We start from the raw sequence: 21,860 nt of genomic DNA, 5'->3' as shown, positions 1-21,860 counted from the left end.
CCTTTTCATAATGAAAATATTAAGATAATGGGTTGCCCTCCTAATGATGTAAAAAAGAGAACTGACATTTTGTTTTCTCAGCCTGGACAGAAAAATAAGCTATTTAATTCAATCTAAACAATTTCGTGTTTTACCTAATCTTCCCATTTAAAAACACAACCAACAAATAATAAAGCACATTAGATGATCAACAACGTTAAGTTCACAAAAATATGGGTATCTGTTGTTCTGGGGATCTCAAGATTACTTACTTTTATTATTTTAAGCGTTTTGACTTTAGCAATGACGCCCTGACATGTAGTCATTGGAAAAGGAACTCAAATTTAGAGTCTATAAAAATCTGAATAGGGGACCAAATTTAGAGTAACTCCAAAACAATGCGCCTGCCTCTTCTGGAGGGCAGGGGAGGGTTTCCGGAAAGCCAGCCAATCATATTCCTAACGTAAACTCGGTGGCGGCATTTTCAAGTGGCTAAACTGACTTCAGTCCCGCCCTCTGGTTCCACTGTTCTTTGCGGAGGTAACAGATGGAGATCGAATGGGTGGCAGTTCAGCTGCAGCAGCTGCTGCCGTCTGAGAGAAGCCCTTGGTGGTCGTAGGCTTAATGAGCGGACGGCAAAGAACGCTTTTCCAGACATGGGGCGCAAGCCTCTTCCGATCCTCTGGGGCTCCGGTTTGCAGCTCTAGAACTGAGCGACCTCACAGCCCTGGCAGCCCCGGGGCGTGTTTTTCTGCCGCCGCAGAGGCTGCAGACGCACCGCCGGAGTCGGACGACGACGTGTTCCTGGTTGCTGTGTACGAAGCAGAGCGGCAACTGAATCTAGAGAATGGCGGGTTCTGCACCTCAGCGGGCGCCCTATGGATTTATCCTACTAATTGCCCAGTGCGGGACTACCAGCTGCACATCTCCCGGGCCGCTCTGTTCTGCAACACGCTGGTGTGTCTGCCCACCGGGTTGGGAAAGACCTTTATTGCCGCCGTGGTCATGTACAATTTCTACCGCTGGTTCCCGTCTGGCAAGGTAGTCTTCATGGCCCCCACGAAACCTTTGGTGACACAGCAGATTGAGGCTTGCTACCGAGTGATGGGTATCCCGCAGTCCCACATGGCCGAAATGACAGGTATTTCCGAAAGAGTGGGCTAATTTGAAATTAAAGAGCTGGGTAGGACAAAGGACACATTCTGTTGGGAATTGAGCCAAAGAAATTCCTGACCCATGTGGAATAGTCCTCAGATCATATCTTCGTTTTGCATCTTCTCCCCTAAAGCATCATCTGCAGGCATACCTTTCATTGCATTTAGATTTGTGCTTCACAGATGTTTCACCTTTTTACAAATTGAAAGCAAGAGCCTCCACCAGCTAAAAGATTACCACTCGCTTTATTACTGTGGTCTGGAGCCGAACATTCTATGTCTCTGAGGTACTCCTGTCCTTGTAGTAAGTCCAGCCCTAATAAATAGGATTGCTTGACTCAGTCTTCAGAGAATCCCTGTAGCTAATTAGAGCATTTTGAAGCTATTAAGTGTGTATATATACCCCATCTGTTACCCAGTGTCATTTTTATTTGCAGGATCTACTCAAGCTTCCACCAGGAAGGAAATATGGTGCAGTAAGAGAGTCATTTTTCTTACACCTCAAGTCATGGTAAATGATCTTTCTAGAGGAGCTTGTCCTGCTGCTGAAATAAAGTGTCTAGTTATTGATGAAGCTCATAAAGCTCTTGGGAACTATGCTTATTGCCAGGTAATATTTCATTTAAAAGTAATTTTTTAGTATAAACATTGTTATAGAGTATTTTGGGGAATAATTATTAATGATGGATGTTATTGATGATGAAGTTATTATGAAAGGCCTTATCTACTACTATCTTAGAACAGATTGTGATCTGCTGTCTTTTAAAAAAAAATGGTTAACAAAGCCATTAGTGTCAGATGTAGATGATGAAAGCTTAGTCATTGAGGTACTGATTCACAGCAGGGTATGGGTGGAGTTTTAGAACTAAGGTAATCCCAAAATTGGTAGTGGATATGCAGTGTCACTTGTTGGCAGGTAGGTAAAGTAATACTTAACTGTTAAGGTTGTTTTAAGGATTAAATCACATAATGTATACAACACACCTAACAGTGCCTTCCAGTTAAGTACTACAGGAATACGAAGGACAAAGGTGAAGAGGTGAGCTATGGGCTGGTAAGGTGCTTTACAACCAGGTCATGAAGGCATTTGTATTTTGTGCTTACCAATTCAAATGCTCTTTGTAAAGCGTAAGGGATCTAGGTGGTGGAGACTCAAAAAATGTTTAGCTGCAAGATACCTAAGATTTAAAAGGGACTAGAGGAGAGAAAGCTAAAGGCAGGGTGTGAAATGAGGGATAGGAGGAATTTAGGATGACTCCCAGTTATTTGACTATTGGAAGATTGTGAGGATGTTGGTGTTACCAGTCAAGATGAAGAGTTCTGGAAGCAGAGAAGATTTGGGGTATTATGGAAAGATAGGAAAGATAGTGCCATTTTAGACTGTTGAGTTTGAGGTGTCTATGAGAATCTAGCTGTAGATGTATACTAGGCAGTAGGTGATGGAAGTGTGGATCTCACTGGACAATTCTGAGCTGGAGATAACAGATTTGGAAATCACCAGCATGTAGGAGGTAGGTACTTAAAACTATAATGTTGGTGATACTAGGGAGGGTATCAGATAAGGATAGAAAGGAACATTGATTTCATTTAGTGCAAATGGATGAATTTCACTGTCATTTTGTGAATTTATAAAGCTGTTTCCTTGGGAACCTTTTAAGTATCATTGTTTTATATCTCTGTATTATCTTCTGGAAAATGTCATCTTTCTTAGAGTTGATCCTAGCCAAGAAATGGATATATTTTCCTTTTTTTTTGAGATTTTATTTATTTATTTTTAGAGAGGGAAGGGAGGGAGATAGAGAGAAACATCAAAGTGCAGCTGCTGGGGGTCATGGCCTGCAACCCAGGCATGTACCCTGGCTGGGAATCAAACCTGCGACACTTTGGTTCGCAGCCCACACTCAATCCACTGAGCTACGCCAGCCAGGGTTAAATGGATATATTTTTCCATTCATTTGTATTTTTCCACATTAAATTAATTCCCAACTATGTTAAGATTTCTGCTTCAGGGGCATGTACAAATTTTTATTCTACTGTGGAATTCATTTTGTAGATTTAGCTCATATTTAGCAACTTTAACTCATTTATTTTCTTTTCTTTATTTTAAAATATTTTATTTATTTATTTTTAGAAAGCGGGAAGGGAGGAAGAAAGAGAGGGAGAAAAATAGTGATCTAAGCCCTGACTGGCATAGCTCAGTGGATTGAGCACGTGCTGCGAACCAAAGTGTCTCAGGTTCGATTCCCAGTCAGGGCACATGCCTGGGTTGCAGGCCACAGCCCCCAGCAACCGCACATTGATGTTTCTCTTTCTCCCTCCCTTCCCTCTCTAAAAATAAAAAAAGAAAAAAGAAAGAAAAAGAAAAATAGTGATGTGCAAAGAAACATCAATCAGTTGCCCCTTGCATGCCCCCACATGGGACCTGGCCCACAACCCAGGCCATCCCTGACCAGGAGCTGAATTGGCAACTCTTTGGCTTGTAGCCTATGTTCAGTCCACTTAGCCACACCAGCTAGGCAACTCATTTATTTTCAAGAAATTTCTAGGCATTAGGTGATTTCTTGTTTCAATTACAAGGCTTATGCTTTTATTGAGTACAATGAGACATGCATTTACTCCATTACTACCCAATATCCCTGAGAGTTTATGCTACATTGAATGTTCCAGGTATAGGTTCCAACAGCTCCATGAAGAACGTAGCTTCCAGGATTTCAAACATAACACCATTTCCTCTTCTACAAAACGCTTGAGAATCCCTTCTGGAAAAAGTCATGTACTAGGGACATTGTGTCTTACATCAGTTTTTAATTAGAACAATTCTACTTAAGTCTCCATTAAGTATAATGTTGTATCTTTATATTCATTAGGTATAATGTTTAAAAAAAAAAGCTCCAGAATTACATATAACCCTGGCTGGTGTGGCTCATTGGGCTGAGTGCCAGCCTTTGAACTAAAAGGTCAATGGTTTGATTCCCACAGGGCACATGCCTGGGTTGCAGGCCAGGTCCCCAGTAGGGGGCATGTAAGAGGCAACCACACATTGATGTCTTTCCCTCTCTTTCTCCCTTTCTTCCCCTCTCTCTAAAAATAAATAAAAGCTTTTTAAAAATCCTCCAGAATTAATATTTTTTGAATATTAATTAAGATTTAGTGTGAGTCTCATTGAATTCATCCTTGACATGGGTTGAAATTAGAGTAGTTTTAAATAATCTAATTTTACTGTTTCCATAGCTAGTGGGAAACTGGGGTCTTAAGAGCTGTTTCTGCACCTCATTTTACTTAGCGGTTGTTTTGTCTTGTATTGAGGACTTGTGCAAAGGGGCATATGGGAATCTGCCAAATTATCCAGTATTAATCATATTGGAAGTGGTATAGAACTTAAACTGGAGAGCTTAGACTGATGCTTTGGTGCCACTGAGAAAACGTTTTAGGATTTTAAAGGAAAGTTAAACTTTTAAAGTAACTCCCAATTAACCTTATTCTTTTATGAATAAACTTAATTGAAAAATTGTGAGCTTTCTAATACAATCTAACTTCTTAAAATCCTAAAACAATTTTTTTCATTTCAAATCTCCTTTTATATTAGTATTTAAGTTTTTCCTATTTTTATGTTATGATGTATCTGAATCTGGTAAGTGTGCATATGAATATGCTGTAAGGCTGGATTGTGGTCTAAGCAATGGAGAGTGCACTTTCTCTTCTTCCATTTGCCACTGTTAGGCCTGATGTCGTAGCTTATATATAGAAGAAACCCTGAAGTGTTTTTTTTAATGGTGTAGACTATAAACCTAAATTATTTACTCTCTGGATATAATTAATGATAGTTCCATCCACTAGACCATCAGTATTCTAAATAAAGGAATAATGATAATGTACCAAATATATTGGTTTATTTAACAGAATCATTGTTATTTTTGTAATGGATGTATGAAATCAAAGAACTTTTTTTCTTTTTTTAAGGTTGTAAGAGAACTAGTCAAATATACAAATCACTTTAGAATATTGGCTCTTAGTGCCACACCAGGTAGTGATATAAAGGTAAGTAAAATGTTTTTCCATTTATTAACAGTTACAAAAATAAGAACTTTTGTAAATGGCTGGATCAGTTTTCTTTTTTCTTTTTTTTAAAAAAGATTTTATTTATTTATTTTTAGAAAGGGGAAGGGAGGGAGAAAGAGAGGGAGAGAAACATCCATGTGTGGGTGCCTCTGAAACAACCCCTACTGGGGATCTGGCCTGCAACCCAGGCATGTGCCCTGACTGGGAATCAGACTGGTGATCCTTTGCCTTATACACCGGCATTCAATCCACTGAGCCACAACAGCCAGGGAAGTTTTCCACTGTAGTATTTACTTTGAGTTTAGGACTCCAACATTTTCTATAGCATGCCTCCCTTGTGTTTGCAGGGGTTTTTCTACATTAGTAGTTTTCAGACTTAAGTGTGCATGAGAATCACCTAAAGCTGTTTGTTAAATTATACTGTTCTCTTTAAAAGTTTTCTTTTAGCTCTGGCTGGTGTGGCTCAGTGGATTGAGTGCCAGCCTGCAGACCAAAAGATCCCTGGTTCGATTCCCAGTCAAGGGCACATGCCTGGGTTGCAGACCAGGTCCCCAGTTGGGGCTGCACAACAGGCATCCACACATTGATGTTTCTCTCCCTCTCTTTCTCCCTCCCTTCCACTTTCTCTAAAGATAATAAATACAGTCTTTTAAAAAGAGTTTCTTTTTAAGTTTTATTTTGAAATAAATTCAGACTTTCAGAATATTTGTAAAAATTGAAGTATCTGTGTATCCTTTGCTTAATTTTCTCTAATGTTAACATATTATATAACCATGGTAAAATTATCGGAAGCAGGAAATTAACATTGGTGCAATACTAGTAATTAATCTGGAGACCTCATTTGAATTTTGCCATTCTTCCCGCCAGTGTTCTTTTCTGTTCCAGGTTCCAGTTCAGGATCCCACATTGCATTTAGTTGTCACGTCTCCTGGGCCCTTCTTACTGTGATAGTTCCTCTGTCTTTTTTGGTCTTCTGTGACCTTTTTTTGTTTTTCATGCTGTTCTTGCAGGGTGGATACCAGTTATTTTGCAGAATATCCCTCAGTTTATGTTTGGCTGATATTTTCTTGTGAGTGGAGTTTTTGGCAAGGATACCCTAGAAGAGCTATCTCTCTCAGCACATTTTATTAGAGAATACATGGTGTTGATATGCCTTATTGCTGGTGCTGTCAATTATGATTTTTTGAAGGTGCCAATTTCTCCATTGTGAAATTACAGTCATTCCTTGTATGTTCAAGAGATTTGTTCCAGGACCCCATGGATACCACAATCCACAGATGCTCAAGTGTCTTACGTAAAATGTTATACACACATTCTCCTATATACTTTACATCATCTCTGGATTACTTATAATACCCAATACAATGTAAATGCTATGGAATTAGTTGTTTTACTGTGTAGTTAGGGAATAATGACGGGAAGAATAAGTCTGTACATGTTTAGTACAAATGCAATCATCTTAGGCCTAAATACATAGTACCTTTTAGCAACAAGGTAACTTTTTAAAAAATTATATTTTATTGATTATGGTATTACTGTTGTCCAGTTTTTACCCCTATGTACCCCTCCACCCAGCACCCCCTACTCCCTCAGGAAGTCCCCACACTATTGTTCATGTCCATGGGTCGTGTGTGTAAGTTCTTTGGCTAGTCCATTTCCTGTACTGTACTTTACATCCCTGTGGCTATTCTGTAACTGCTTGTACCTCTCACCTCTTCATCCTTTGCCCCACACCCTCCCATATGACAACCACCCAAACCCTCTCCATATCCATGATTCTGTCTCTGTTCTTCTTGCTTGCTTAGTGTGTTTTTTAGATTCAATTGTTGATAGATTTATATTTATTGCCATTTTATTGTTCATAGTTTTGATCTTCAAGATTCTCTCTTTATCCTTAATCTTTGGCATTTTAATTATGATGTGTCTTGGAGTGGGCCTCTTTGCATGCACGTTGTTTGGGACTCTCTGTTTCTTGGACTTGCACGTCTATTTTTTTCACCAAGTTAAGGAAGTTTTCTTTCCTCATTCTTTCAAATAGATCCCCAATTTCTTGCTCTTCCTCTTCTCCTTCTGGCACCCCTATAATGTGAATGTTGGAGCGCTTGGAGTTGTCCCAGAGGCTGCTTACACTATCCTCGCTTTTTCAGATTCCTTTTTCTTCTTGTTCTGATTGATCATTTTTTGGTTCCTTATGTTCCAAATAATTGATTTGATTCTTGGCTTCATTCACTCTACTGTTGTTTCCCTGTGAATTATTCTTTTTTAATTTAAAAATTTTATTTATTTTTAGACAGAGGGGAAGGGAGGGAGACAAAAGAGGCAGGGAAACATCAGTGTGTGGTTGCCTCTCACGCACCCCCTACTGGTGACCTGGCATGTGCCCTGACTGGGAATTAAACCAGTGACCCTTTGGTTCTTATGCCAGTGCTCAATTCACTGAGCCACACAAGCCAGGACTTCCTGTAAATTATTCTTTATTTCAATCAATGTAGCCTTTGTTTCTGACTAGATTTTTTTTTTTATGCTTTTGATGTCTTCACTAAGTTCCTTGAGCATCCTTATAACCAGTGTTTTGAACTCTGCACCTGATAGATTGCTTATCTCCCTTTTGTTTAGTCCTTTTTCTGGAGTTTTGATCCATTTTTTCATTTGGATCATGTTTCTTTGTCTCCTCATTTTGGCAGCCTCCTTGTGCTTGTTTCTATGTATTGGGTAGAACTAGGGAGCTATGACTCCCTATCTTGGTAGTGTGGTCTAACGTAGTAAGTGTCCTGTAGGATCCAGTGGCACAGCCTCCTTTATTACCCAAGGCTGGTATTCGAGGTGTGCCCTTCATGTGGCTGAGTACACCCTCCTCTTGTAGTCTTGGTTGCTGTTAGCAGGTCAGTAGAAGGGATTTAACCAGGCTAGTCAGGTGCAAGGACTGGCTGTGTCCACTGACCATCAACCTCCGGTCTACGTGGAGGATCAGCTGTGCAGGAGCGGCATGGTGGTGCTCCACTGTGGTCTATAGCTGTCCACTAGGTGAGCAGGCTATACGGTTTCCTGGGTGGTGCAGGTCAAGGTCATCACCCACCTGTGTTTTACCCTGGACCACTCTACTTGAGCTATAAAGCAATGTAAAATGGTTGATACTTATGTTGGGTTTGGAGATTCCTGGGGGAAACCAAGCTGTGAATCTAGGTTGACTGCAGGTAATACTGAGCTTGGGGCCACTTGGCAAGAGATATAGGTGCTGAGGGCTTACTGAGACTGGACTTATGAGGCCTGCTGTTGCTTGTTCAATAGGATTTAGGGAGTTGTGATATAGGAGCCAAAATGAGCCATTCATATGGAAAAGTCTCTGTTAACAGTTTTAGGTGTGTCTGTAAGCTAGGTGGGACAGAGTCTCAAGGACCTCTAGGGCAGGGCAAACAGCCTTAGCCAGATTGATGGAGTCTCAAATATGGCACCTATCTGCTGGCTCTGTGTGGGGGGCGGGGTTCACAAAGGATCGATGGCCTCTGCCCACCTTTTTGTCTGGGAGAAAGCTGTCCCCCAGCTCTTGCCTTGATGCCAGAAACTTCAGTTCTCCCCTGTATGCCGCTGGTGCCTTTCAAGCTGCTACCTTGATGCTGAAGCTCAGAGGGAGTGAGTCGGAGTGAGTCTGAGTAAGTCCGTTTGTGGGTTCTTTAACAGGAACTGCTTGGGACTCCAGATCTTTCTTCTACCAACTCAGTCCCTGCTGTTTATTGCAGCCAGAAGTTATGGGGATTTATTTTCCTGGCCCTGGAATCCTGGGCTGGGGGCTCTGGTGTGGGACTGGAACTCCTCACTTCCAAGGTATCCCTCCCGAATTTTTATCCACCATGCCTGGGTGTGGGACCAGCCTATTCCACGTCTGGAACAGTCCTGTACCTTCTACCAGTCTGGATGGATATAGTTTCTTTAATTTAATAGTTGTCAGACTTCCATTCAACTCGATTTGTTACAATTCGGAGTAATAGTTCTATATTTTAGCTGTAATTTTGATGTGATTGTGCAAGGAGGTGAGCCATATTTACCTATGCTGCCTTCTTCACCCTAGTTCAGCTCTTTATGTTAATGTAGACTAATGGATTTTTTTATGGACTATAATCCAATACCACCATTAATTTTGTTGCTCAAATTGTTCCAGTTTTGACCGTTGGACTATCCTTGAGATGGCTTTTGTGTCCATTAGAAAGTACCCTTTTCCCTACAATTTTTTAGTTTTGTTAAAATTTTTTTTCATTTATTGATTTGTACACAAAAAGAGGAAGAGGAGAGAGAGGGCGAAACATTGATTAGTTGTTATTCAACTTATTTACTCATTCATTTGTTGATTCTTGTATATGTTCTGATGGGGGAATGAACACACCGCCTTGGTAAATTGGGATGCTGCTGCAATCAACTGAGGTACCCGGCCAGGGTCTAGAAAGCACTTAAACACACACACACACACACACACACACACACACAACTTCCTAACTTTCTGGCATCAAGATATTTTATGTTCATTTGGTATGTTCAGATTGTTTCCTGTTTTACCCATGGAAACAACCATTTGCCCAGGGAGTGCTGGTTTCTTTTATTGGAGGCTGGTAAAAATGCAGATTTTGGGTGCTATCCATGACATTCTGAGTTTGGTAGCTCTGAAAGAGCTTTTGTATTGGCTTTGGATACTTTCTAAGATAACTCTGCCACTCTGTAAGACTTTCTTTTTTCTGGGCATAGCCTTGATTTTTTGAAATTTCTATTTTATTTCTGCCCCTTCCCCTAGCTTTGTTTAAATATGCCTACTTTTAGTAGAGACTTGAACTTTTAAGTCTCTGCTTAATTGTCATCCCTTCAGAGAGATCCACCCTATGCTATGAAAAGTCAGCTCCCCTATCTTGTGATTTTCTTAATATTTATTATAATCTGTGATTCCTTTGCTTGTTCATTTATTTGTTGACACTTTGATCCACTAAAATAGTAGCTACATGAATGCAGGGATGATATCTATCTCAGTTATAACTCTGTTATCAGCTCAATACCTGGCAGGTGGGAGTTACTCAGACCTTTCTGGAATGGATGCATGATTAAAAATATTGAAGTATAAGGGTCTTTTGGACTTCTGGCAAGATGGAGGAATAGGTGGACGCACCGTGCCTCCTCGCACAACCAAGATTAGAAAACCAATAATTTACAACAATAATTTACTATCAGAATAACACCCAGATCCGGCAGAGGATTTATCTGAATGGAAGTCGGGCAGCCAAGAAGTTGAAGTAGACGCGTTCATCCGGACTGGTAGGAGAAGACCAGCTGGGCGGGCGCGGGGCTGCCTCGGGTCGGCGGCGCGCGTAGGTCGGGGGAAGGTTTGGCGCGAAATCGGCGCAAAAGCCATCCGGCGCGCAAGAAGGCAGCGGTGATCCCTGAGTACGCAAGCTGCGGCTGGCAGACCCAGAGGGGTAGCGATTGTGGACCAGGGCAGAACTCGCGGCCCAGAAGCCCAGACAAGGGTCTGAGTCCAGGGGAATGGAACTACCGCCATTGTTTTCTCCCACCTCGCCCCCACAATCTAGCGACTGGGGTGCCCAGCCCCGGCGAGCACCTAAGGCTCCGCCCCCCACCATAACAAGAGCAACCAGACCGGAAAAAAAAAAAGGAGAGACGGGGGGAAAACAAACAAACAAAAAAAAACTATGTTTTCAACAGAGCAGATCAGTCCCCCAGGACTCATCCTTTTGAGCGACTAAGAATTAGCCAATCTATCAGATGCGCAGTTCAAAACACTGGTGATCAGAAAGCTCACGGAACTGGTTGATTTTGGACCAAATTTAGGTGAAAGAATGCAGATTACCATAAAACAGATGCAGGAAGACACTTGGAGGAGAGCCAATAGTGAAAGGAAGGAATATGAGTCTCAAAACAATACAGTGGACCAGAAGGAAGATAGAATCAACCAAGCAGGAAAGCATGATGAAATAAGAATTCAAAAAATCGAAGAAAAGCTTAAGAGCATCCAAGACACCTTTAAACGTTCCAATATCCGAATTATAGGGGTACCAGAATCGGAAGGGGAAAAGCAACAGATTGAGCACGTATTTGAACAAATAATAAAGGAGAACTTCCCCAGTCTGGCAAAGGGAACAGTCTTCCAAGAAATCCAAGAAGCTCAGAGAGCCCCAAAGAAGTTGGACCCAAGAAGAAACACACCAAGGCACATCATAATTACATTAGCCAAGGTAAAAACGAAGGAGAGAATCCTAGAAGCAGCAAGAGGTAAGGGGACAGTCACCTACAAAGGAGTTCCCATCAGACTGTCAGCTGATTTCTCCAAAGAGACCTTACAGGCAAGAAGGGGCTGGAAAGAAATATTCCAAGTCATGAAAGACAAGGACCTACATCCCAGATTGCTCTATCCAGCAAAGCTCTCATTTAGAATGGAAGGTCAGATAAAGTGCTTCTCAGATAAGGTCAAGTTAAAGGAGTTCATCATCACCAAGCCCTTATTTTATGAAATGCTAAAGGGACTTATCTAAGAAAAGAAGATAAAGAAAAGACATGTATAGTAAAAGGACAGCAAACTCACAAATATTAACAACCACACCTAAAGCAAAACCAAAAGAAACTAAGTAAACAATTAGAACAGGAACAGAACCACAGAAATGGAGGGCACATGGAGGGTTAGCAGCAGGGGGGTGGGAGGAGGAGAGAGGGGGAAAAGGTATAGAGAATAAGTAGCATAGAATGTAGGTTGAAAATAGATAGGGGGAGGGCAAGAATAGTACGGGAAATGTAGAAACTAAAGAACTCATAAGTATGACACATGGACATGAACTAAAGGGGGAAATGTGGGTGGGAGGGGGGTACAGGGTGGAGGGGAGAGAAGGGGGGAAATGGGACAACTGTAATAGAATAATCAATAAAATATATTAAAAAAATATTGAAGTATTACTCATGTTTATAAAATGGTTACAAATTTACTCTAGATTTTAAATTTATGTGAGCTTTCTATAACTATAGTAAAGTACCTATTAGGCCCAGGTATTGGGAATACAAAGGTGATTAAGACGTGATTATTTGCCCTTGGGAATTTTTTGTCAGAAACTAAGCCCATTAAGCTTTTCTGTTTTTGTTTAAAGCTCTTAATTTTTAAATATGTTTACAATTGAGTCTTTCTCTCTCTCTTTCCCCATCCCCTATGTCCCACCTCCTACCTCTCCCCCCCTTTAGTTTTTAATTACGTTGTCAATACTATAGTCTAATGGTATAGTCGTTGTTCATGCCAACAGGTTTTATCTTTTTGCTCTTATTCTGTATTTTTACAATTAAGTTCCTTTATGACATTTGGGTGAATGAAATTCATTCCCAGAAATAGATTCACATTATATATATTGATTTAAATGAAAAATATTCTGCTAATTTATCAATACTTGATTTAGTATAGGTCCTGTACTCTCAAATTCTTAACAGGTTGATTTTATGGTACTCCTTACAAATGTAAGATACATTTTTATTCTTTAATAGTAACAAGAGTGCTCTGTGTCTCCCACAAATATCACTGGAAAGTATTTGCAAGGAATCAGGAAATCTGGATTCTAGTTTTGGCTCTAAAATTTATTGTTACAATGTTTTAGGGATTTAGTTTGCTGATATGAAACTTCTGTTGTCTGTATCTTTGTAAAAGGTTGATGGAATACATCATTGTTATCAGAGAGTGCAAATACATTTGATTAACTTGTTGGGCATGTACTAGTTGTGTCACTTCTGATGGTTTTTATAGTTTTTTAAATAAACATTTAATGGTGTGAATTTTTAATGTTTCTTTCAAATTTTACTATCTTATTTCTGTTAGTGACAAAGTAAAGTACATATATTTAATATGTAATGTAATTTATAATCATATTTCATTGGTTTTTTGTAGGCTGTGCAACAGGTTATTACTAACCTACTAATTGGGCAGATAGAACTTCGTTCTGAAGATTCCCAGGATATTTTGCCATACTCTCATGAAAGACGAGTTGAAAAGCTTGTTGTTCCCCTTGGTGAAGAACTTGCAGCCATCCAAAAGGCATATGTACAGGTAAACCATTCTCATCACAGTTCAGTGTTTCAAATAAATGAACTGACAGTGTAATTACTGTACTTAATAGAATCTGGCTGTGAGAATATGTGGTTATCAGTTTATAATTAACATGTCGAAAAATTATTTGAAATGAAAATTTTTGGATATAGCACCATTCTTTACATGTACTGACAAAGAAGAAATACAAAATGATATACCATTTCTAAAGTCAATAATAGCTTTATATCATTTTGTATTTTTTAAAAGATTTTATTTATTTATTTTTAGAGGGGAAGGGAAGGAGAGAGGGAAACATCAATGTGTGGTTGCCTCTCCTGCTCCCCCTGCTGGGGACCCGGCCTGCAACCCAGGCATGTGCCCTAGCCTGGGAATCAAACCATGACTCTCTGGTTCACAGGCCTGCATTCAATCCACTGAGCTACACCAGCCAGGGCTCATTTTGTATTTTTTTAAGTAACTCTTTTAATTATAGTATGACCCTCCCATATACACACACAGCAGAATGCTCAAAACGTAAGTGTGCAGCTCAGTGACTTTTCACATAACGATCACACCCATAACACTTACCTAGATTCAACCAGACGTTTCTTTGTAAGGAAATAAATATATTTTCAATATTTTCCCTGATCAACTGGAGGCAATCTTGCCCATCTGGTAATGTTTGCCAATGTCTTGACACATTTTTGGTTATCGTATCTGGAGTGGATGGGGAGTGGACTTGCTACTGGCATTTAGTTTATAGAGGGCCAGGAATGCTGTGTAACATTCTGCAGTGGACAGGAGAGCCTGCCCTTCCTCCCAACAACAAAGAATAAAGAATTATCTGGTCCAAATTCGAATATTATAGTTATTGAGAAACTTCTTACACTGTTATCACTTTCAGTGGGAGAATTTGAGGTAACACAATGTTTTTCCAGTAGTTAATAATTAGTGTCATCCTAGGAGAAAACTCTATTTTCATATCCTCATTGTCATGGATTAAAGTGGCTTCTTTGCCATTCCTCCCATTGAGAGACATGATACATTTTCCCTTTCCTAGAAACTAAACTGGCTCTGTGGCTGACTTTGACCAATACATGTGATAAACCTCAATCTAGCCATGTTGAGGAGAAGGGAGAAGAAGAAACCAGTAGATAAGTAACTAGAATTGAAGGTGCAGACATATGGCTCCAGTTGGGGTTTTTCAGCTATCCCCCAGCCATCCGAAGCTCCATCAGGAGTACAGAGACAAGCTATCAGCACAGTGCCCTGACACTTTTTTTATTTCTTATTTTTAACATTTGCAGCAATTGTGGATGTCAGGAAATTTGCAAAAATAGCTTAGAGAGTTCCCTGGGGGAGATACTTTAAGAATATGCAAATATTCTGTTCTCAACATATTTTGCCCACTAATTTTAGCATAATAATGGTGGTTCTTGCGTACAACTATTTCTGTAGTGTTTACCTAATCAGTGTTCCCTCTTTCCCTTATTTCTTTTACATTTGTTAATTTGAATTCTTCAATAATGAAGTTGTTTCTTCTCTTATTAATTCAATTCTTTATATCAGTATAGACTAATAGATATTTTTTTGTGTGGGTTAAATCCAGTACTATTATTAATTTTGTTGCTCAGATTATACCAGCTTTGGCCTGGGGCCTCCTTTAAGATGGCTTGTGTGTTCTTGAAGATGTACTTTTTTGGGAGTGTGGTTGAGGGGGAAAACTTCCTGTCTCTCTGGCATGACAAGATATTTTATGTTCATTTGGTATTTTTCTTGTCCCAGCCATGGAATCAACCATTTTTCCAAGGAATCTTTGTTCCTCTTATGGAAGAATGCTGTGTAGAAACCAAGATCTAGGCACTAGATGTTCTTATTGTCCTTGTGGTATCATAGCTCCTAGGCTGTCTCAGTGAATCACTTGAATTCTTACCCACAGAATCAGAATCATGAGCAAATAAAATTATTGTTTTGACCTATGATGTTTTGAAGTAATTCTTGATGCAGAATGTATAACCAAAACATTGGTTATACATTCATCTATCATTTAACCTTTAATAAATCTTTCTTAAAGTGAAGTTTTATAGGAATATGGTTTATATTTTGTCTTTAAATTATTTGTAACAAATTTCTAAGCATAATTAATAATTTAAGGCAAAGTCTTTCCAATAATCATCCCCTAAATACTAATACATTTGCTTATGATTAAAATTATTTTACTTACACCCTGCCTGGCGTGGCTCAGTGGATTGAGTGTCGGCCTATAAACCAAAGGGTCCCTGGTTCGATTCCCAGTCAGGGCACATGCCTGGGTTGTGGACCAGATCCACAGTGGGCGGCATGTGAGAGGCAACCATACATTGATGTTTCTGTCTTCTTTCTCCCTCTCTAAAAATAAATAAATAAAATCTTTTAAAAATAAAGTTATTTTACTTACAAGAATTTAAAAGTCGCAATTTGTATAATCACTATAATAAGAATTTAATTTTGTCAGTATTTTTCAAAGTGCTTTTTTAAAAAAAATTGATTTTGAGAGAGGAAGGGAAAGAGAGAAAGAAACATCAATTTGTTGTTCCACTTAATTATGCATTCATTGGTTGATTCTTGTATGTGCCCTGGGCATGGATCGAATCCTCATCCTTGGCATATCGGGCTGATGCTCTCACCAGCTAACCTACCAAGCCAGGGCTGAGAGAGTGCTTCTTTAGGCAGTGTGATCAGCAAAGTAGGAAGGGAAGAAAAAGAAAAATATACTAAAATGGTCCTGGCTGCGTGGCTCAGTTAGTCAGAGTGTTGTGGCATGCGCCAAAGTGTTGCAGGTTTGATTCCTGGGCAGGGTACATACCTAGGTTGTAGGTTTGATCCCCAGTGGGAGTGCCTACCAGGGGCAACTGATCAGTGTTTCTGTCTGTCTCTGTCTCTCTCTTTCACTTGCTTTCTCCCTTCCTCTCTAAAAGTCAAACATATCCTTGGGTGAGGATTAAAAACAAAAAAACTAAATAGGTCTATTTTAGGAAGTAAAAATTAGGCAAAAATTTGACTACTTTATTATATAGTACTGTAGTACACCTTCATCCAGAGGTCTCTTTTTTCCTTCACTATGGCATTAAGCTCGTTCCTTCATCAGGGCCTTTTGTCTTCTGTTTCCTCTCTCTGGCATGCTCTGTCCTCAGATCCTCTCATTCTTGATACACCTCATCATTCAGATGTCAGATATTATCTTTTTAATGAGACTGCCCTTGTCAACCTTATTTGATAGTGACTTCTTTCCCCTCAAAGACTCCAACATTACTGTATTTTAGGTTCTTAAATGCATTTACCATAATTGAAATTCTCTACTTCCTTTTTTCACTTTTTCAAAAAATGTTTTTTAAATAAATTATTTTTTTAAAGATTTTATTTATTTATTTTTAGAGAGGGAAGGGAGGGAGAAAGAGAGAGAGAGAAAGAGAAACATCAATGTGTGGTTGCTGGGGGTCATGGCCTGCAACCCAGGCATGTACCCTGACTGGGAATCGAACCTGCGACACTCCTTTTTTATTCTTTACTTGCTTCCGTTGTATATAAACTTTATGAAAGTAGAGGTTTCATTCGTCTTAGCCACAATATCCTCAGTGTTGAGAACAGTGCTTGATATATAATAGATGCTTAATAGGTATTTCTTAAAATAATGAATCAACAAATGAAATTAAATATACTCAAAGCATTCGACTTAGTTGCCAGTCTACAAATATTTGCCTATGTGTCAGACCTTGTTCTAGGCACTGAAGATGCAACAGTGAAGAAACCAAGGCCATCCTTTCATTGTGCTTAGGCTGAGGAAAGAGAGAGAATTAAGAAATAAACATAAACACCTATGTCCTTCAGTTATAGTTGGGCCTAAAAAATGGTTGTGCTTACTCACACATTAATGTTAACTGGGGGTAAATGTCAAGTTCTTTAAAATTTTTACTTTAAAATTTTGTCATGATCTTTTCTGTGTTTATTTAAAAATTCATTTTAGAAGAAACTTTAATATATAGTTTAACATATAACTCTTGTTTTAGTATGTGATAAAATGATTATATTTGAAAAAGGACTTTAAGAAAAGATTAAACTAAATTTCTTTGAAATTTACAGATTTTGGAATCATTTGCCAGTTCTTTGATTCAGAGGAATCTTTTGATGAGAAGGGATATCCCCAATCTAACAAAATACCAGCTAATTCTGGCAAGGGATCAGTTTAGAAAAAACCCACCTGCAAATTTTGTGGTAGGTATTTTAAAATAAATTTTGATAATGTTACAGAACACAACAAGGGGGGCCTGGGATGATATACTATTATTGAAAGAAGGCCCTGGGTCCGTTATGTCCGCCACCAGAGGAAAGATGTCTCTCAATGCCAGAGATTTGTGAAAATGAAAGGAAATGTTTATTTAATGCTATACCAACTTAAAGTAGTGACCTAATGTCTTTACCAAAATCCCAAAGTCCCTTAAAACACCCACAAACAGACACAGTCCTTCCTTCCTTCCTTCCTTCCCCCTTTGCCCAGTCCAGAGTACCGTATCTCAGGAAAGGAAATAGAAGTCCATGGCTCAGGCAGTCCTCTGGTTATTCCCAGTTAGTAATCCCTCTCGACTGGGAGACCTCCCTGGGTTCCCGGCACCCTCGGCTGAGTCACCGGGATCTCTGCTAAAACCAGGTGGTGGTTCCCCCTTCTAAAGCTGCGGGGGTCCCCACTCTGCCAGGCCGCGTGGTTCCCTCTCTCTGGGATGCGGGAGTCTCCACTCTGCTAAAGACGCGTGGTTCTCCTCCTCAGGGCTGCGCATGGCTCTCCTCCTCAAGCAGCATGGTTCTCCTTCTCAGGGCTGCGCATGGCTCTCTCTCTCAGGGCTGCACATGGTTCTCCTCCTCAGGGCTGCGCATGGTTCTCCTCCTAAAGCAGCATGGTTCTCCTCCTCAATGGCCGCCAAATCTGGGTTTTAAATCCCCTCGGCCAATCTTCCTCTGCAGCCTCATTTCCGACTCCTCCCACACTCGGCTTCACATGCCAGAACTCGTGTCCTTCCAGCTTTCCTGAGCTGCCATCATGAGTCTGGGCAGGTGTGGCCCCATGTCCTGGAGCCAGTCCTCTCTGAGCTCCCACGCAGGCGCTGTAACTCAGGGGACCCACCCCCGCCCAGTTACATCTGGGTGGGGAAGTTACTTCCATTCCCCTGGCTTAGAGCTGATCACAGCTACTTAACATATCTATGCAAGCAGTCAAAGGCTATAGATATGTTAAATGACCACGCCAGAGCTTAGCTGCAAGGCTGTTGCTATGCTAAACAGCTCTCAATGTCCCTGCTCCATTTGTCCCTTCCCCCAACCCACACCCTGGGTGGGGGGGATGGAGACATCTTAAAATCTCCTGGACACCTTAAGTTCTGGACCCCATTTCAAATGCCTATTTGGGGTGCCCCATCTTGGCTGCACCCTGTAACAATAATAGATTTAAGTTTTTACTGAGCCCCAGGATAAAATGGAAATAATGATTTTTTTGGTATATATATTATTAGTTTATCAAGAATTAAGATATGATTTATATACCTCATAAAAGCTGAAAAATTGAACAGGAATACAATTTTATGATTTCAATTAAGATAAATTTATCCTGAAACTTTTAATTAAGCATTGGTCTTTTAGTTCATTTCTTTTTTGCAAAGGCCAAGGGGCATGCTATAGAGGGTAGGTCCTAACTAACTTTTAGTCCCATAGCATTTTGTTTTAACTGTCAGTGCTGAGGTTGGATGAAGCATCACGGTAAGCTTCTTATTTCTAATTGCCATAGAAAAAATAGCCAGGCAGGAACATAATCATTAACCTAGGTCCAAAGTCAAGAGATGTTTGCAAGCACAAAAAGGAGTCTTTCTTGGAACAGAGAAGAAACTCTTGTGCAAAAGAACAGAGGTGAATGAATGAAAGTAAGACAGTGAGTAAACCAATTTGCCGCAGGTAAAGGATTGAGGAAGTCAGAGAGCTAGTTAATCTAGGCGTGACCACTTGGGAGTAGCTCTAAATGTAACACAAGAAATGTGGACTTCATAGTGTCTGGGAAACCAGGAAAGGAGACCTTTCTAAGCAACTACAGTGTAATACACTAAACTTTTTTTTTTAAGATTTTATTTATTTATTTTTAGAGAGGGAAGGGAGGGAGAAAGAGAGAGAGAGAAACATCAATGTGCAGTTGCTGGGGGCCGTGGCCTGCAACCCAGCCATGTATCCTGACTGGGAATCGAACCTGCAAAACTTTGGTTCACAGCCCGAGCTCAATCCACTGAGCTACGCCAGCCAGGGCTTAATACACTAAACTTTAATAAATGTTTTAAAATTTCTACTAGGAGTTGACGATACATTGACATTTTAAACAGTAAATCTAAAACCACTGAACTGGATTTTACTGACAACATTTTATATTTTACAGGAAGCTGATTTTACACCTTTAAGTAATTAAGCTGCCATTGTAGGGCATTTATCACTGTCATGGAAATGTTTAAAATAATTATTACTGATGTTAAATGCTACTAAAAACATGAGCCAGAGAATAATAATCTTTGTCTCTAGTAAAGGAAAATGATTAAAATGCATTCTCAAAGGTCTTCTTTTAAAACTATCTCATTATATAGATACACCTATTCTATGGTCCCATAAACACAATGTGTACTTCACTTTTCCTTGAGGTTAAAAGCACAAGAACATGGCCAAACTCCCTGGGTTCAAATACTGGCTCTATTACTTACCACCTGTATGAGCTTCTTCATCTGTAAAATGGGCATAACTGTAGTACCTACTTCCTAGGAATTAAGAATAAATATATTTGTATAAGTAATATGCTTATAACAGTGTCTCCTCAGTGTCATTTATTATTGTGGTGTGTATAGTTGGTGTAAAATATTAGTGTTAAACAGTCTGATGAATTATTTATCCTGATGCCATAATATCTGTGAGGATAGGCCCATATCTCACTTATTTCCATTCTATACCAAATGTTTGGTTTGATTGTTGACACATAGAAGATGCTTATTAAATATTTTTGAAAGACAAATGAAACTATATACGAGGTCTATCCGGAAAAAGTCCAACCATTGTTAATATAATGAGAATGGTTTGTGTGACATTAATATAACCTGGCAGCCAAGGAGAGTGGACTGGAATGCACGTGTGTGAGCAATGACGACTTCACTGTTGTCATTGGAAGCGATAGATGCTTTTGAGTGAGCATGTGTACTGTGTGGCCATCAAATTCAAAATGACTGAATGAGTAGAATAACAAATCTGCATCAAATTGTGCGTTAAGCTTGAATATTCCTCTGAGGGAACTATTCAGATGATTTAGAAGGCCGCAGCTATGGGCACCTGGTTATTGGCAACTTCATCACAACAACACGCCCACTTATGCATCACATCTTGTGCAGAGTTTTTTGGTGAAACATCAAATCACCCAGGTGACTCAGCCCCTTACAGGCCAGGTTTGATGCCCTGTGACTTCTGGCATTTCTCAAAACTAAAATCACTTCTGAAAAGGAAGATTTCAGACCCTCAATGAGATTCAGGAAAATACAACAGGGCAGCTGATGGTGATTGGGAGAACTGTGTGAGGTCCCAAGGTACCTACTTTGAAGGGGACTGAGGCGTCATTGTCCTATATACAGTGTTTCTTGTATCTTGTGTCTTCAGTACATGTCTCTATTTTTCATATTACATGGCTGGATACCTTCTGGACAGACCTCATGCTGCTAATAATTCACCTATAAAAAAGCAGTATATGATAAATAGTTCCCTCCTTCACTTGCTCTCTTTAAAATGTAAGTTTTCTATTGAATTAAACAAAAAAAAATATGAAATGATGTGTTATATGGAAAATACATTGACACCTTTCCATAATAATGTCCTAGACATTGAGTAGAACCAGTAAGTTTTACATGGAGCATATATCTTTATTTTTCTGGTTAAATTTGATATATGTTTATTTTTCCAGGGAATACAACAAGGTATAATTGAAGGAGATTTTGCTCTTTGTATTAGTCTATATCATGGTTATGAATTATTGCAACAAATGGGAATGAGATCATTATATTTCTTCCTTTGTGGAATTATGGATGGAACTAAAGGTAAATTAAGGAAATACTTACATGTATAATTTTTGCTGAAGTTAAATAGTTTGGGTACTTAAAAAATGCTTTAAAAAGCAATGAAATAGTTTTATAAAAAATGACCATATTTGTTTGTTTGTTTTTCTTAAGATTTTATTTCTTTTTTGTGAGAGGGGCAGGGAGGGAGAAGGAGAGGGAGAAAAACTTTGATGTGTGAGAGAAACATCAATCAGCTGCCTCTCTCACTCCTCAAACCCAGACTTGGCTTGTAACCTAGGCACGTGCCCTGACCGTGAATTGAACCAGTGACCTTTCCATTTGTGGGATGGTGCCCAACCCACTGAGCCACACCAGTCAGGGCCATATTTCTTTGTTTTTGATAAATTGCTGGAAAAAAGGCAAGCCATTCATATGCAAATGTGTAACTGGGAAAAAGGTGCTGGTTTTCATGTTTACATTTGAAAAACTTGCATTCATTACTAAAGATTAATTTTTTAAACT

General features: G+C 39.5%; 1 protein-coding gene across 1 annotated transcript in view; it reads left to right on the top strand.

Annotated features, from left to right (window-relative positions):
- Positions 1-482: 482 nt before the first annotated feature.
- FANCM (FA complementation group M) overlaps positions 483-21,860 on the top strand; it is a 66,526-nt gene continuing 45,148 nt past the window's right edge. Inside the window, 6 exon segments of the mRNA XM_036028806.1 lie at positions 483-1,120; positions 1,571-1,743; positions 5,094-5,171; positions 13,105-13,263; positions 17,365-17,496; positions 21,245-21,377. Coding sequence (XP_035884699.1) covers positions 604-1,120; positions 1,571-1,743; positions 5,094-5,171; positions 13,105-13,263; positions 17,365-17,496; positions 21,245-21,377 — 1,192 coding nt within the window. The 5' untranslated portion in view covers positions 483-603.

Source organism: Phyllostomus discolor, chromosome 1 (genome assembly GCF_004126475.2).
Source record: "Phyllostomus discolor isolate MPI-MPIP mPhyDis1 chromosome 1, mPhyDis1.pri.v3, whole genome shotgun sequence".
NCBI classification, from domain to species: Eukaryota; Metazoa; Chordata; class Mammalia; order Chiroptera; family Phyllostomidae; genus Phyllostomus; species Phyllostomus discolor.
Note: the sequence above shows the minus strand (reverse complement) of the source record. Positions and strands in the feature narration are given on the sequence as shown.